Below are 18,336 nucleotides of genomic sequence, written 5' to 3' on the forward strand. Positions count from 1 at the left end.
CTGTGATTCTTCTTTTCTCACACTGATGTTATAAGCTTATATTTTATTGATGTTTTTTCTTCTCTGTATGCTGTTGGTCATCTGAAGGACTGCATCCAAACACATCTGCATACACAAATATGTACGCAAAGAATCACAAACAAAGCACTCTAAATCCTGCATAGCAGTGATTGGTGCACTGACTATAGTCTGTTGTGGCCATTGCCACCCCTCGTGCTACTCACTGGCTCCGGCCCTGTGTCTCACAGCAGTAAAATTAATTATATATACACCAGTGACTTTCAAATTGTGGAGTGCACCTGCTGTGGTGAGGCGCACAGTCCCTTCAGGATGGGTGGATGACCAGTGGAAAAATGTAGAGTTAAGCTATGAAGGAAAATGATTTACAAGGGGAAAACAGAGTTTGCTTAAGTTATAAGCCTTTGTTTTATTTCACTAAAATTCAACTTGAAAGTATTTCTGTTGTTACTGACTGGTGAAAGATATGACATGTTAGGTATAAGCGTTCTTTTTCTGCAGGAGGGGATTTGAATAAAGGTTTGATCCAGTTGTTCAATTCAATTTTATTTATACAGCGACTCAAGGTGCTTTATATTGTGAGGTAGACCCTACAGTAATACATACAGAGAAAAACACAACAATCATATGAATAACATCATCTTTGAAGCAAAACAAAAAACAAAAAAACTGCAGTTCTTCAATTGGCCACTTGAGGCTGCCCCCAAAAGTGAGTTCTTCTCCAAATGGAAGCAGTTTTCAGCCTTTCTGCGCTCCAGCGCCTTTTCTCACCTTCGGACTCTCCATGTTGACAGCAGGAGGAGTCAGAGAGACAGCGGGGCAGCAGTAGTGGGAGAAGGAGGGAGGTGCTGGAAGGGCTGGAGGTGGAGCTTGAGTATTATTGTCCGCCGGTCTGAGTGACTGGCTGGCCGAGAGAGAGTCTCCAAAGTTTGACCGGGGTGTCGTTTAGTCGCGTTTCCTCCACATTTTCACTGTTGATCAAACAAAGTGCGCACCGAACCACGTGGACCAAGAAGTGACAGCCGGACACGCGCGGAGGACACGCAGAGAGCTCCAACAGGAGAAGCCCCCAAAGATCTGCTTTAAAGGACTCTGTGCTGGATGAGTAACCCAGGAAACAAAAGAGTAAACTTACTACTGTAGCTCCACACTGACCCACGCTGTGAGCGTCCTCCAGCCCGCACACTTTCAGGAGAAAGATGATGCACTGAAGCTTTCGGATCCGCCGCCCCTCTTCTTTCTGGGTTTTTGTTTGTATCCCACTAACAACACATGAGTTGGATTGACCGGACGCGCGGGTGCCATACAGTAAATCCTCGGGGATTAAAATAAATCGTGCAATGGATAATTTCTTCACGGAGGTAAGAAGACGCTCAAGTCTGCAACTGCTTCGTTCATGCAGCGCGCAGCACATCTTCCATATGCTCGCAGTGTTACTTTTCCTCTCGTCCTGCAAACTTTTGGAGAATTGTAAAACAAGGAAACCTCTCCAAACACGTGCAGCTCATGCACAGCAGGCTCCAAATCTTGCTTTATTGAAAGGATGCAAATACTATGAGGCATAAACTTACTACTGAGTGCCAGGAGTAATGGTAAGATAGGATACTTTAAAATGGAAATTAAACGGTGAGCAACGTAAAATAAACCCAGTGGAGTTCCTGCTCATGTCATAAAGATGCCATAAAGCACTTTTTAGATTTTTTAAACGCGCTTTTCCCAAATCCCTGTAAGAATATCAAACGTACATCATTAAAACATGGATCTCACAGGGACAGAGGGGGGTTTGGACTGGTCCCAGTGGACCTTTGGTATTTCCGCACCTCTTTTCTTCTTTCCTTCCGCAGAAACGGTCTTGTAAAGATATTGATAGAAGTCTAAACCTGCGGCCAAGGGGAGTTTTGTTCTGGCCAAGATGCAGAAATTCACACTTTCAGTGACTGTAGGATGTCCGGAAGCACGAGTCCTGTGCTCCTGCCTTAAAAGCTGATTGAACTTATTCAGTGTAAGCTACCACTGAGGTTTCATTAATGGCAGCAGTCACTTTGCTTTGCTCTGTTATGGTGCAGCAGAGTTTGGACTCCTCAACTATTTCTGGTTTTTATTCGTCAAAAAACATTTTCAAACACACTTAAAAGTCTTCATCAAAACAACGACATTAAACACATATTTCAATAATTAAAATGTAAATTAAAAGAAAGCTTTCCAATACTAAACATCAGTGTTGCAGCTTGCCGATTGTTGGCCTACTTTCTGCCTCTTCTTGTCTTGTTCTTTGTGCAGACTGTTGGCTTCACTCCAGGTTAAGAATGGTCATGTTCTGTGTAAGCGGTGATCAGCTGGTGAGCCTTACTGTGCAGTAATGTAATTATTATATTAACAACAAATAAGTACATTTGCTTCATTTGCTTCAGAAGTACATGCGTAGAAATTTCCTGACATTTGTGGATCTAACTGTGACTTCTGTTACCTGGTCATTTGGGCTGCCCTCGTCACTGTTGGGTATGTCAGCTGGTTTTTCTCGATTACCTGAAGCACTCTGTAAGCATGCTGTACGTCCACCATCTAACAGCATGAGCTGTGACTCAGGGATAAAAGGTGTTCATTGCGATACGCTTGCAATATCAGCGCTCACACCTTTTCCTCTGATGACGTGGGCCAGGTAACAGCGGTAACACTTGAGTCATCCCTGACTCATACCTCAATGCTTTCTTTTTTTCCCCTTTGGAAGCCCTCAGGAAAACAACCTGTCATCACTGCGGTTGGTTTCACTAACAGACCTGCTCAGAAAAACAAACAAACAAACAAAAACCGTATGACACTGAAAGTGATTTAAAACTGGTTTCTCTTCAGGTAGCGGCGTTAAAGGCTGGCGAACAATTATAAAAAGCTTTGCTTCCTGGTTTGAAAAAAAAAAAAAAACGAATAAAAAAACACCTGCTTTCCCATTGGTGCTTGTAAAATTTGAAATTCCAGTCTCACTTTCGGCAGTATGAAGGGCCAAAGGTCATGGAACTCACTGAGCTCATAGGTGCATGTGTGAGGCTGAGTTAAACAAACACTGCGAGGCCGAGCCGGTCTCATGACGAGTATGGAGGGCTACATCCAGCAGTTCAGTTCTGTGGAAGTCTGAGGGGGAATAATTCTCATTGCCAGAAGCAGGCAGGCGTGCACAATAGTCTCAAATATCGGCCTGCCTGCCTGTATATCTGCCAGCTAATCACAGCTGAAACAAAGAGCCCAGTCTTCAAGGAAAAGGGCATTTGACAAGGAAGTAAACCGGCTTCAGTCATTTCATACGGAGGCCAACGGTTTGACAAGAGAGGAATGTGAACTGGGAAAGAACCTGAAGTGTTTCTTATTTATGCAGTGTGTACACGAGGGACCCGCAGTCTCCGGACAGACAAAGACATGCTGTTAATAAAGGGCATCGAACCTTCAGCCGGCTGTCTTTGAAAACCTCTTTAGGATGCCTGATTAACTCCATTAGTAAATTCACTGTGTTACAGAATCTTCTTGCTTTGTGGTAATGGTCACCTTTAGAATCACCAGTTAACCTAAACCCATTCATATGTTACTGAGTGAGGGAGCTGGAGAGAACTCGTGCAGACGAGGGAGAACCTGGTAACGCTGCTAACCACCATTTAGCTACATTTTGTGAATATTTCATCTTTAATTGTCAGATTTCTGTTGGTTTTAGCCTTGCCATTTTATTTTTATTTACATTTATGCCGAAACAAGCCAGTGACCATTCACTTAGTTAGGATTCATCCTATTATTATTAACTTATTTGGCTTCCTGGGGAGAAGGGAGACTTTTATATGGAGTATTTGTGAGGTTCAAAGAGTTGAAGCAGCTGACAGGCTGAACTGGAGAATGACACATTTAAGAGACAGTGTTAAATGACTGAAAGAATGTGTTAGTTTCAGCACTTAATGGCTGTCATCTTTATGATGACTGTGGTTCAAAGTGTTTGAGGAGGAGTGCGAAGAAGAGAAATCTCACTGTCAACATCACATCTGTTAGGATCATTTTCTCCTAATTTGTGCGATTTATTTAATATTATCCATCGAGTTCTGAAAGATTTTCATATGTGGAAATGCTCGGAACGATTTCTCCAGCCTGACTTAAATTCAAAGTTATGCCTGCGAGCTACAGAAGAGCACATTGTCCTGAACATCAGAGACACGAATGCGTTGACAATGACACATCCTTCAGCAGGAGGTTTCTCATCTCTAATTACTGAGCTGCAGCCAAAACAGTCTGCAGCACTCAGTCCAGCCGCTATAAATAGAGCCTAACCACAAATCCAGACGGCACATTTTCATCACTTGGTCATTTTCTTGAAACAGGAATCGGTCTTGCAGTCCAGCAGCAATCAGAGTCGTTTTATATAGGTTTTTGTTTCACGGGGAGAAAAGCTGCTAAACATAGAAAACGGCTGCATAACGCGGTCACTTATGTTTTAGTGTTAAGGATGAACAAAGTTAATGTTACGAATGCTCTGTATTTGTCACAGAAAAACCCCTTTGAATCCAGCAGAGAGGTTGCATGCTTAGCTTTATCCATTTGTGTTATTTGGGTCGTCATTGGCAGGATGAGGCAGATTTCATTCAGACTTCACTGACCAACAGCCTCGAGAATCCTGTGTCAGTGTCAGTGATTGGCTAATGTTCGGCTCTGTTGTATCCAATAAACTGCAGAGGATCATTTTCTCTTCTGTGGTAGGAGGAACTGCAGTGTGTTTTGAGGCGGTGTGTGTTGACATAATGGAGTCACTAAGTTCAGTCGGTTAGAAGGTTTGTTTTTATTTGAACTGGTGGGCGTGGAGAGAGCTGGGCCTCACCTGTCCACCAATCAGACAGTGGCTGTGCCTCAGGTGTGTGTTTGCAGTGATCGCAGTGTAAATGTATTCAGCAATGGGGGAGTTAAAGAAAAAAAGAGAGAACAGATGTCAGTCAGGGTTCCTGAAGGCAGGGAGCAATGATAGTAGGATTGTACATTTTTGTGCTATAAAGTCCAAGACATACAGAGTTACTTTGTTTTTAATAACGATGGCTGGCTTATGTTTAAAGACCAATCAGAACAAATCATGAAATCATATTTTCTCACGTTGTTTAGGTATAATTATGCCTTCATGCCTTTTCTTGGCTGCTTTGGCTTTTTTCTGCTTTAAAGCAAACGTTTTCTCTCTTTACTGTAGGAGACAGGAAGCAGACAGCAGTTTGAGTTGTAACTTTATTATTTGTCCATGTGGTTTAAATTTTGAATACCAGTATATGTACTGGGCTTCAAGTTCAGGGTTTGCACCAGAAAGGCTGCCACTGAGTGGTGGGGATGGGCAGGTTGTAAGCAATTAGCATACCTCTGTCCACCCACCATAACACGTTTATCTCCCACTTGTAGCATAAAGAGACGGTAATATAGGTCTGTACCAGCTCCAAAGCGTGGTTAGCCTCGTTCACATGCAGTGATGAATGATTCACTGAGCTGGTGAATAAATTATTTAATCTAAATTTGTTGGTTAAAAATGAACATTAGGCTACTTGGATCCGTTAAGCTACAACCATTCAGTTAGCTAAGTTTAGAAAAATAAACTTCTTTCTTCTTTCCCTCTTCTCCACTGTTTTTCCCCCTCTTCCTTTCTCCCTTTTCTTTTCCTCAATCAAGTCTGTCCCGTATCTAGCAAGTGAAAATAAAAAAAATAAAATAAAATAAAATAAACAATAAAAGGTGAATCAAATAGACCACTACGGCAAGGCTGGGATGGTCAATTTGGTAAAGTAAATCCGTTGGGCATCTTTCTTCACCTTTAGACAATAATTCTGATGATGAACCAAACGGGACAGGCAAAAGGAAAATAAATAAATAAATAAATAAACTTCTTAAGATGCATGTCATAAAAAAAACTCCCCAGTGCTTCGACGTGGTGAGCTGCAGGTCGTTTGAGGAAGTGCTGGTTTAGAACAACTCATCTGTAACTCAGGGGCTTCTTCTCCTGATTAACACTGTTATATTTGACTACATGACTACACACCCTTTTGGAGTGTTGCACACAGCACAGATCCTCCGCTCAAACCCGTCTCTGTGTTCATACACTGATGTGAATATATAAACGTCCATGTTGGCAGAGCTCTGTTGCATTCAGTATTGTGTGAAAGTCACATGGACCAACATGCCTCCAAAACAAACCTGTGAGACTCGGGTCCCTGTACTCGTTAACCTGCTTCTCTAGATTCCAAACGAGCCCTGAAAAACTTGCAAAGCTTTTCATTCTTTGAGCCTCTTTTATTTCTCCTCCCAGCAGCCTCAGCTGCCTGCATTTCCCATTAAAACCATAAAAAGTAACAGCTCAATCATAGACATTAATAGGCTCACCACAACAAGCAGAGGCCCTGCCCATTTTATACTGCTCCATTTTAATGATCATTTCAAGCAGAAGGGTCAAACTGCTTCTTCTCCCTCCCTCCGTTTCTCCGGTGCTTATTAAAGCTGAAACTTGACACCTGTGGAGCAGGCAGAAGGAACTGCAATTTAAACAGCTTGCAGATTTGTCATTTTGTCCCCCCCCCCATGTTGTTCATGTCAGACAGCTGTTATACATACAGCTGAATTCCTGCTCGGTCTGCAGGAGTTTCTTCAGGTCATCTTAACAAGTGACCAGTCAGAGTTTGAAGAGTTCAAGATGCGCATAAGTGACTCATCCCCACAGTCACCCCCAGCAGTGTTCATCACCAGAAGTATGTGGACACCAATATAATGTCATTTAGCTTGCTCGCCCTGGAACGTAGATGAAAAGGCGAAAGATTTACTTACTTTGGGATAAATGATGTTTTTAATATCCCTTATTGATTATAATGGAGATGGTCATGTGTCAATATGGAGGGGGGGGAGCAAAGTGTTCAATATATGATATGTTGTGGCACTAACATGTCATATATGCAAACATCAAAGCCGAGATTTAACCAGATAAACATGAAACTTTACATATTTCTGGTGTAAATGTTTCTGTTTGGAGCTGAAGCCAAACTATCAGTGTCTCGCTACCTTGTCTGTAGCCTTCTAATTGTGTGTATGTGTGGAACAAAAAATATTCTTTTCCACAGTCACATATACAATCTTTAAACAGGGCTGGTGTCCTATTTCCTACGTCTTTTTGAGGAAAAAAAGAAAAGAAAGGAGTCGAGCTCTGGCTCACAGTCCTTTTTACCCTCCTGCTAAAATAACAACTTCTCAAGCCGGCACACACTCTGGAGACGAGCCAGAGGCGCCTGCACCCGATCCTAAACTGGTTTCACTGCTCTCAACTGACTGCATGTAGGGCAGAGGGGCAGCAGCGACTGTGGGAAATCAAACAGTCTCAGGCTTGCAGTTTCAGACCCGGGCCCAGACAGGAAACCTGTTTATTTTTATTCCCTCCGCCGACTGCAGCAGTGAGTCCGTTCCAAAACGTTCATTTAAGCTGATCATTTTAATGAGCAGCTCAGCAGGCTGGTGGAGCAACAAAAAGCATATCAACGGGCGCTTTTTTTTGATGGTGCTCATAACTTTCTTTAAAAGTTCCCATTTCTTTACATCGCCGCTCTGCAGGAACACGAGACAATCAGAGCTCTTAAAACCCTGTTTTTGGGGTTCTTTTTAGCTCAGCACCAGGGGAACCTTTTAGTGAGATACTAATAACCGAAACGTTTAAACATCATGGATATGAAAATGGAAAATGGATCAGCAATAAAGTTCAGGATTGATTAAGCCTTTATTTATAGTGGTTCCTACTGTACCTGAGCAGTGAAAGTGCTCTATGCAACTTGCTTAATTCACAAGCATTTTTTTTCTGTGCATAAGTGTTTCCTATCTGACATTCAGATACATTCACGCTCCGATGGATCCATCAGAAAACAACTTGGGGTTATTATCTTGTCCAAGATTATTTGGCATGCAGATTGGAGCAGCCAGGGACACTGAACCTTTCAGTTAGTGCGTGCCCTACTCTTCCTCCTGAATTACAGCCACCCCAAATGATGTAATAACAATCAAAGTTGGTGAAAATTGCCATAAAGTTGAATTCATAAAACTAAACTGATGCAAGCAGTTTTGTAATTGTTTTTCAGTTAATCATCTCTGGTCAGCTGCTTGTTTCGGTGTCTTCCGGCCTCAGTTGTGCATTTCTGTCACAGATGAGCCGCCTTCATGTTCAGTGTAAGATTTTGTCAGTATTCAGACCTTTCTGAGTTATCTTGGAAGCAATGCAGAGACATAAACACTCAACTTTTTTCACAAAAAAGTTGAAAGCACCAACATAGCTGATCCAGACTCTTCCTGTGTGATCACATTGGTCATTCACGTGTGAGGGATTGGTTCGTTGAAGATGAGACATTTAGGACTTGAAAACGCTCTAAACGCTGCCCTGTTTCCTCATATTTGCTTCTTGTCTCAGTTTGTAGGTTAATCAATGATCTAGATGCCATTGTAGCAGCTGTGTACATGTATGTCTGTGTTATTGTTATCAAGAGAACCTCATGGTTGACACGACGTTAGTCTTTGTGTGGTTCAGACAAGGATGAGGTGCAGGCTGATCTCACACATATGTTTCGACTGCAAACGCATCAGATGTAGGATTAGGATTCAAGGATTAGCACTGAGGTTGTCTTTGTTTTGTATTTTTTTTTAAATTCATAAACTCTTTAATCTCCTTTAACCTATTTAAGAACATTGACAGCTGTTATTCTATCTAAGAGAATGCATGCAGAACTTGAATAATGAAATGAAACAAGTGGGCTTCTTATTATTTATGTATTGTTGCAGAGAAATGGAGTTTGGTTTAAGGGTGTGGCTGATAAAATGCATTGTGAAGCAGGGGTGGGGAACTCCAGGCCTCGAGGGCCGGTGTCCTGCAGGTTTTAGATATCACCCTTTGTCAACACACCTGAATCAAACGATTAGTTCATCACCAGGACTCTGGAGAACTTCAAGACATGTTGAGGAGGTAGTTTAGACGTTTAAATCAGCTGTGTTGGATCAACAGCACATCTAAAACCTGCAGGACACCGGGCCGTGAGGTCGGGAGTTTCCACACCCCTGCTTTAGTGGCTTCATAGTATAGTGGTTAACACATTTGTCTAACACGTGAAAGATCCCCGGGTTTAAGACTGGAAGGTTGCAAAATCTGCCAAAAGTCTGAGTTACAAAGTAGACAAAGGAAGCTTTTACCATGCTATCTTAGATCAACAGTATGATGTCATCATTTTTAAATGGCTCACAATTTAAACGACTAAACACATACTTGGACTTAGTCCACACTTACATGTCAAACCTGCTGGTAAACAATCACTTTTCCTTTTTCTGGAAATGATCACTAAAATAATTCAGAACCTTCTGTATTGTTCACCAATTCAAAAATAAATTGTCACCTAATTTTATTCACTAATAAAGTCAATGATTCAGATGTGCATGCTGCAGGTTTTCTTTGTCTCTTGTCAAAGATCTTTGTCAACAAAATGAGCCCACAAAATTAAAGAAGCAGAAGATTTTGGTCAAAATCCCAAGGTGCAGAGTGCAGTGTTAAAAGTGCCCAATATCCAGACACAAAATGAACAGAAAAATCATTCCTGTTCGGTTTCTTCACCTTCCTCACTCGTTGCTCGATCCTCCTCTTTTCTCTTCTGGCTTTCTGTTAAGTCTTGACTTCCTGACGGATATTTCTAAACATTCCTCTGGATCCTAACGCTTCCTAACCTCTCCCTCAGTCCAGCTTCCTCCACATGTGTGTTTTATGGAACATTGTGCACAGAGGTTTGCGCAGCTCAATTCATTGTGATTTTTATCTGTACATTAACACTGCTGGGGGAAAAAATCCTGGTGTTTTAATTGGTGACATAACTACAATTTAAACCTCCCAATAACATGAAACTTACATAATCACTTTCTGTCTAACAGTCAATAAAATGCGCTTAGGTGACGTTGAAGGATAAAGCTGAAGTTATCGTGTGCACTGTCAATATTTATTGAACTGATCGTCATGTTAGGTCATTTCAAATAAACTGTTTGCATCTGTTTTTCTTAAATCCTTAAATTTTAATTTAAATATTACCTAAAAATGTCTAAACTATATGGAAAATATGCCCACATGGAAAAGATATATATATATATATAAAGTTTGTATCTGTCTTGTGTGAAACTTGTATGAAAAGCATACAAGAGTGAAAACACATATAAGATCCCTTGAAAAATGATATAAATGAAACTTGTATGTTTTGGATACTTACTAAAAACAATATATGAAAGTAATGAGAAAGTGGCCACTTTTATGAGTAAATCATGTAAGCCTGATATGATTCACTATATGATGTAGGCCACATCTTATGCAAGTCTTTTATAAGTTTTTACTATTTCTTTTCCATATGGGTGTACTTAGCTGACATCACAGCCTTTGGTTTGTGGACTTGTGGCAGCACTTATGGGTGCAATAATAATAAGTGTTAAGTGAGCAACTTATAAAGTTTTTGCATTTCACTCATCAAAACTATTTTTTAAATGATGACAATTTTTTAAATTTTCAAAAAAGGACTAGCTGCACAAACACCATTCAGAGAGTTATTTCAGTTGCTGTTTTCCTGATCTCAGAGGTCGGAAGAAGAGTGACGTCGCTCCCAAGTTGATTATGTTTCAATATTAAAGCAGGAAAAACATGATTTATTTAGCTTCTTAGCACAATAGAGCGATGCACTCATCACCAGAACGGAGCAATATTTTGTTTTGCTTAAAAACATTGCTGCAGCATGGTCATGGATGGAGCCTGCTCAGTGTTCTGTGAATGGCTCATTTAATGAGTCACAAATACAAACTAGAAGTTCTAGTTTTACTCTTGTTTACTTTCAGTGCTGCCATCTTGGATTATTAACTCTGACTTGGTGGGGCTGCTCTGACTTCAGAAATTCCGACTTCCAAGTGACTTGAGTTAGTGCAGCTGAAGATTAGCACCGCATCACTTAGCATAGCTTAGCTAGTGGCTACATAAGACTGCTAATCCAAACTTTAAGCCTTAACGCAACATAAACATGTGAGTTATAACAAAACTACCACAGTACAGTTATTATGAAGGGGAAACTATTACAACTATTACTAAAAACCATTTTTGTATCAGACTCTAAAGATGTTATAAACATGTGAGGCACCTGGCTCTCTTTTGGAGCCAACCTCAAGTTTTTTTTCCAACTTATTTTTGTAATACAACCGAGCCATCGAGGTACCATCTGTAGGCAGATTTAGTTTCAACTTAAGGATTTTCTGTCACCTGACCTCTTTATGACCCCATCATTGTGTAATAAATCAGACTCCATTAAGTTAATGTTAAAAACCATCACTCCTCTGGTGTAACATGTCTACACACCTTTACGTTAACCTCATGTACAGACTTACTGTACAGTTCCTACACAGGAACCTGCACATCTCTGCATGAGAGGTCATTTCTTGGTTGAGTGGCTGTAGAAGCAATATTTAAGAAGAAAAAAAAAAAAAGCAGTAAAATGGGTTTTAGTCTGAGATGGTCTGTTGACACTAATCCCTCAGTGTCCTGCTGAGTCGTGGTTTCCCGCTGGTGAAATGGTCAATTAAAACCAGGAATGGACGACTGTAGATCTGACCCCTTTTGACTTCTTTCAATGTTGCGGCATCACTGTGCTGCAGAAGGAGGCAGAGGAAAGCTGAGGGTATTTTAGATCTTTTCACTGCCTTTCAGATCTACACCGTCTGTTATTTATTTCATAAATCAGTATCCAAGTATAAAAGTCTGGGGGGTTTTTTCTGGAATTTTTTTTCATATAGAGTTTCTCATCTGGTTTTATTTAAATTACCAAATCAGTTGCAAATAAATCCTAAAAGTAAAATGCAAGTTAGAAATTCTGCAGTGGTAAAGATACTACAAGGATTATTTTGCCATTTATTTCTTAATTTTGAAATTAAATATCTTTAACATGCTTGATTCAGAATAACTTCAGAATAAATGCCAAGCAAAACATGATATTAGCAAATATGTCATGCAGTATAGGAGTCATGCTTTACAAAGATGAGTCAGAATTTGTGTTTTATGTACGTATGCCGGCTTTGTGTTTGTCTCACCTGTCACTGCGAGCCACTCAAATACACACCTGACAGGTTAAGTAGGCGAATAACGTTTTGATGTTGTTTGATTCGAACAGTGGTGTGGTTTAATTTAGGATTTGCACATACCTAAAGGCATGTAGCACTTTTATTATTGCACATAGCGCTACAGGGTTTACACATCACCACGCTCAGAAATGATTGTAATAATTTAATGGAAACATCTCCAGCAAGGATTAAAACCAATGGGCTCAAAGGAAGGCACGTCTGGAGACAGGGTTTGGTCATACATGTCAGCGTGTGGTTTGCCTTCAGCCCTTCAAAGGTCAGAAATTTGTGTTGGAGATTAGAGCAAGCTGCATGTTGAATGTGACAAGGTAATTTTAAATGCACTCCAGGTTTCTTGGATGGAAAAAAATAAATAATTAAATGCAAATAAAGTAAAAAAGAACATCTTTGAGCAGATGACTCACAATGTTCACTTGTCTAGGATAACATTTCTGTTGTTTTCTTCCTCTTCTTTTTCTTTATTTCGACTTGTTGGACATTTGAATTTGATTTTCACTCACCCAGTCAAATATTCTGTTATTGTGCTTTTGTTAATTTTTTGCCTTTTTTTCAGAGGGGGCCTGATAAAATGTGGTTAAACTTTTTTTTCTTATTTAAACTTCACATTTCAGACAGGATACAGAAACAGAAACATGGACAGATATGATCAGGGTTCAAACGAGGTCAGAGTATTCCCATAATGAGGAAACCTCCTCTGACTGTAGTTTTGTCAGGCAAAAGCCATCAATGGTCCAAACACATCACGACCCTTGCAAATATAAAAATGTAGACTGGCGCCGCAAGAGTGTAAGAGGGGCAAGATCAGTTCCTTAAAGAATCACTTTTAAAGGCTGATCTAAAGCCTGATGAGTTATCCCCATGTTGCTGTGACTGTAACTGTGACAGGAACAGCCTGAACTATTCATTAGGCTTAGTTTGGGTTTTGTGGCTCTCAGAGAACCACCTCCTTCGACATCTTGGAGCTGGATCTGACAGTTACTCTAAAATTACATCCCCTTCAGTTTGTGATTGGCCCATTATGTTGAGTCACGAGGGAATGCAGGTGTTGAACTCGGTTTATATTGCTTCTCACTATCACTGTGTCCTTGCATGTTTACAACCAGCCGAAACACAGTGATTACCTTCAGGAAACACTTTCAGTCCCAAGGAATATCATGTTTCTCCCTCTCTATGTGGAGGACCAGTGGCTGACACTTTCCTCTCTTTAGTAAATTAACTACATCACTAAAGACAACTCTAGTTCATCAGTTTGACAGCTCTCAATTGTGGAAGAAGATACAACTCAGATAAATTCACTTCACAAACTTGCTTTCTAATGACAGTTGACAACATTTTGTACAAAAAGATATCGGAGCTTTCCATTAACTCGAGTGCTTCGAAGGAAGCCTTTCAGCCTTTTGCAGATGCATTGAATCTTGCATAAGATTTAATCACCAGAACATTAAACTGGACTTGTAAAAAATGAAAAATCCCCTGATTTAAATTGTTTGAAAGATTTTGATTTTCTGAATGTTGTAATTGTTTCTTTTAAGTCGGATGTTGGTTATTGTCTTGGACATCTTTGATAAACACGGTTCTGTTTAAGATCAGATCTGAGAGAGAAGTAGGAGGAGGGTTATCTGATCCTGCACTGTGCTGAATGCAGCTTCCTGGCAACCCCATCCATGCAAACACACTCGCACACAACACCACACAAGTTAGAAGCTAGGCGCAACCCGAAAAGCCAAACATCCATTTCCACTAATTGGCTTGTTCTCATGCGATCCTGTTACCTTGTGAGAGTGCAGGTCCACTCCTCTGAGGCTACTCCGAGTTCTGGAACATCACGCTATTCTTATTTGCTCTGTTAGAGAAGACTAAGAAGTTCCATCGTTTTAAGGATCTCATTTGATGTGATTGATTTCTTTCTTTTTTTCCCTATGCTACAGGAGTCTAAAAGGCAATCAAAGTAGCTCTTTCCTTCAACCTCATATTTACTGCTGATTCTTCCAGGCCATTAAGGGGTATTTGCAGCTTGAGTGGTCAAGATAACTTTTCTATTAATATACTTATAGTATGCTCCGGGGCGGCTGTAGCTCAGGCGGTAGAGCAAGTCGTCTACTAACCGGAAGGTTGGTGATTTGAGCCCCGCCTGCACGCTAAATATCCTTGGGCAAGATACTAACCCCAAGTTGCTCTCTGATGCATCCGTCCAAGTATGACTGCGTGTGAATGTTAGATAGGAAGCGCTTAAGCACAGAAAAAGTGTTTGTATGAATGGGTGTTTTGGTGAATGAGGAATGTTGTATAAAGCGCTTTGAATCCTCAGATTTGAAAAGCAATATATAAGAATCAGTCCATTTACTACTTACCATGCTGTTTTGCTTTGTACGTAAGCAGCAATTAAGTATGCATACTCCCATTGATGGGATGAGAATACCCAGGAGGGAGAGGCCTGAGGACTCTCACAAAGGATATTTTTAAGATTCATATGTGAACAGAATGCGTGACACAATGATGTTGAAGTATTGTCTAAAAATAAAGATTTTAAGCTCTTACTTTACCTTGATTTCTACTACATGGCCTATCCTTGGGTGCCAAACATTGCTGTTCTGCTAGATGCTACTGGTGTTGCAGAAGTATCCACACTGTGTTTTCTTACCTCTGTAACTTGATGCACCAGCCGTGGCAATATTTGACCATATTAGTTACAAAAAGCTACAAAATCTGCATATAGAGTGATAGTAATTCACAAGTTGATCAGGCGGGATGGTGTAGTACATGTTTCATTTGTTGTTTTTGTTGTTTTTTCTGCTGATTTTTACATGGTTCTTATTTTAACATTACTCACTGGTTAGATTTAAACGAACTGGTTCTTATAAAGTGTTTTTCTACTGTACATGAGAGTCAAAGTTCTTCTAACATGTATAAAATTGGTGGAATCCAACAACCAACCTTTCAATTGGTACCCTCACACTTTAGTGGCCACAACAAATTGACTGGCTAACAAACGTCTATGCAAAGCCTCAAATTATTGAATTTATGTGAAAAGAACAACCTTGCATGCTAGTGGACACAGAAGCTACAACAGCACAAGACACCAAAATTACTTGGTTAAGTTTAGAAGAAGATTTGGGTTCTAATGGAGCCTTTTCAAACCCTGTACAATCGAATCGAATAAAAGCTACCCAATCCATTTAAAAGTGACAGCAAGTTACAAATGTCAGTATGTACTGAGTTTGGAGTAAAACCTGAGATTCTCCACCCAGTGCATCATGGGGATCTTGTCCACGGGTTTGACAGAACAGCACCACGTTACACCCTGGGAATGTGAATGTGTCATGTAGCTTTTGATTATCTTTATCAGTTTATGGAGTTCAGCTCTGAAGGGGAATTTACAAGAAAATGAAACTAATTCAACAGATCGGTTGAATTCAAGACTTGACGTGTCTGAAGTCTGAGTAGGACAACATTTATCTAATCTCAAATACCCACATGTCTCATTACTAATGCAGATAGTTATCTGTCATATTTCGATTTTTTCCCCCGATACCTTTGAGCAGTAAATGATGGTTCTTTGCATCTGTAACTAAGCACATGAATCACTGAACAGATTCGTCTCACTTCCTCTGAATAAAATCTTATTGAGCAACAGCAGCTAAAAGAGATGTTCATCTGCCCGCCACGCTCTAGTCCGTATCAGTCTGTCTTGTGTTTAATGTTTCATTTTGACAGCCAGGACTGATGTCAGGAAAAAGGAAGTTGGAAGGTTCAAGATGCTGATGTGGAACATAAAATCTCCAGAATAATGTTTCCAGAGCAGTCGACATCTTCCAGCCCCTGAACATGTACAGTGGTGTAATCGCACAATTGGCCTGCAAATTGTGGCAAGTACAGAGACATTTTTTGATGAACTGCTTTTGGGCAAGAGCCTAGATGAGCCGAGATGGTTTGAATCTGGGATTAGAATGTGCAAAAGCACCCTTTGTTAATGTTGGGGGAAAACCAGTTGGCAGTCTCTTGCCACGTAATTTTTTTTCGTTTTGTTTTCTTTTGCATGATTTCTTATTTTGCTAAATTTGCATCCACCTAATTGAGAACAAATAAATAAATAAATATTCAGTAAATTGAAATCCTCAATATAGTAGCACCTGACTCTACCTTCTAGTGGCCACAAGGATAGAGCGGGTGGTTGGTACGACCCTTGACTTCTATAGTCCTTAGTCAGTATTTTTGAACCCCAAATTGTCCCTGATGTATCTCTGAATGTGTTAGGTTAAAAAAAACCTTTATAAAATACCTTATAGAATAAGTTGTTATATGAAAGTATGTGTGAACAGGGATATGTGGCTTGTAGTGAATAACCACGTTGAGTTCTCAGTAAGAAAAGTGCTAAATAAATAAATAAGCCAGTCTATTGACAATTTACTTGCTAGAATATGGTCGTGACGATGAGCCAAAATAGCTGAGATGTCCTTGAGAATCTCTTAATCACTGATATCTTTCTTCTGGTTTTTGACAACCATGGTCAGAAACAATTGAGTGCACAGTGAGATGAGATTGCATCTCCTCTTAAAGTACTCAAGTTGGTGTTTACTGAGGTTAGTGATGGAAGAAGTTGTTCAAAGAACTGGTTTGCAGCAGTGCTGCTTGATAGTCCTCAATTAGCATTTTTTTTAATTTTTTTTTTGGTCTGGTTTGGCGTGAAAAGTGCTGATGGGAGAATGAACTGTTTGTTTTTGCTGGTTTAAACTCTGGATGCCTTCAGCTCCAGACCTGGGGCCTGTTCTTCGTACCGCGCTAAGTGAGTTAGCTGGATGAGATTGTTGACGATTTCGCGTGATCCTGGATCGTTCGGTTCCCCGAAGCCCATCCCGGACTTGCTGTCATAGCAACAGAGCCGTAAGCGTAAACCTGCTGGGGAGCAGGTTTACTTTATGTAAACAGGATTAGATCGCGGCCACGCAGGTATGTCCGCGTCATTCATACGAAAGCAACAGCGATATTCCACCACTGTTTCACCATAAATAAATAACATCAATGTAACTAAAGATAATGCAGCACTTGATCCTTTTATTGATGTCACACAGATACATACAGGTCATTTCCTAAAAAAGGGAAATGTACTATTAACATTCTATTACATGTATGTGATTATTACAGATGTAATTCATATTTCAGAGTAGTAATTGTAAATTACTTCGTGTAATCAAGATGAGAGACCACGGCTATAAAAGCGAAGGTGGATTTGGGAAGTCTGTCGCAGCCATGTCCTGTCCGTTTACGCGAGCAACCCATTGCGGAAGGTGCAAGATTGATAAGGAGAGTTTTCAGAATTCAGCGTATATTGCGGGATAGACAGGATCCTTTAGCTCAGCGCGACAGTGTGCTCATAGAGAGATATCGATTTTCCCGTGAGGGTATTATTCACTTAACCAACTTGTTGACGAGGGGGTGCAGGACCACCACCTGTCTTTTTTTTTGCTCTACCCTTTTCTTGGTTGCTGTTATAAACAAACAAACAGAGTATTCCAGGGTCTCTTTCCAAGAGACGACAAGCAATATAAGTGATAAATATTACCATTCTGTAGAATATTCTTATATTTCACTTTTACTTGTTCCCATGTTCTAGTGGGTCCTGTCGTGGCTCTAATGTGAAAGAGGATAAAATATAACATATTATAATATAATATAATGTAATATAATATTGGATAATATGGTGTGATATGATAAATCTACCCTACCTACTGGTGTTGGCCAGAGGGGCCGATGGCGCAATATGGCAGCCTGGCTTCTGTCAGTCTGCCCCAGGGCAGCTGTGGCTACAACCGTAGCTGCCTCCACCAGTGTGTGAATGTGAGAGTGAATGAATAGTGGCACTGTAAAGCGCTTTGGGTGCCTTGAAAAGCGCTATATAAATCCACTCCATTATTATTGTTATTATTGAATTACTTACGAGTTTAATTTGTCAGCAACTTTCTGCCAGCCCTCTCTCCTTCCTTTTGCAGCCTTTGCAGTGTTCCCTTGCGTTTTAATTAAACTCTGAAACTCCTGAAATCCCTCACTCAAGAGTTCTTGCTCTGCTGCCGAAAAATACCGAGCGCGCTCCTTCGACATTTTCGCCGACCAATCAAAGGGTTGCCGATCAATGTTTCTACTATCGATGCGTAGCCCCTT

At 40.4% G+C, this 18,336-nt stretch overlaps 1 protein-coding gene across 1 annotated transcript in view; it reads left to right on the top strand.

The window, feature by feature from the left end:
• Positions 1-855: 855 nt before the first annotated feature.
• Positions 856-18,336, top strand: part of myo10 (myosin X) — a 127,487-nt gene continuing 110,006 nt past the window's right edge. The window contains exon 1 of the mRNA XM_085438071.1: positions 856-1,379. Within this exon, the coding sequence (XP_085294197.1) occupies positions 1,359-1,379 (21 nt within the window). The 5' untranslated portion in view covers positions 856-1,358. The remainder of the gene's footprint in view (positions 1,380-18,336) is intronic.

The sequence above is a fragment of the Copadichromis virginalis genome, linkage group LG18, assembly GCF_057382275.1.
Source record: "Copadichromis virginalis isolate Kocher_CV1m ecotype Utaka linkage group LG18, C_Virginalis_male_GT1.1, whole genome shotgun sequence".
NCBI lineage: Eukaryota > Metazoa > Chordata > Actinopteri > Cichliformes > Cichlidae > Copadichromis > Copadichromis virginalis.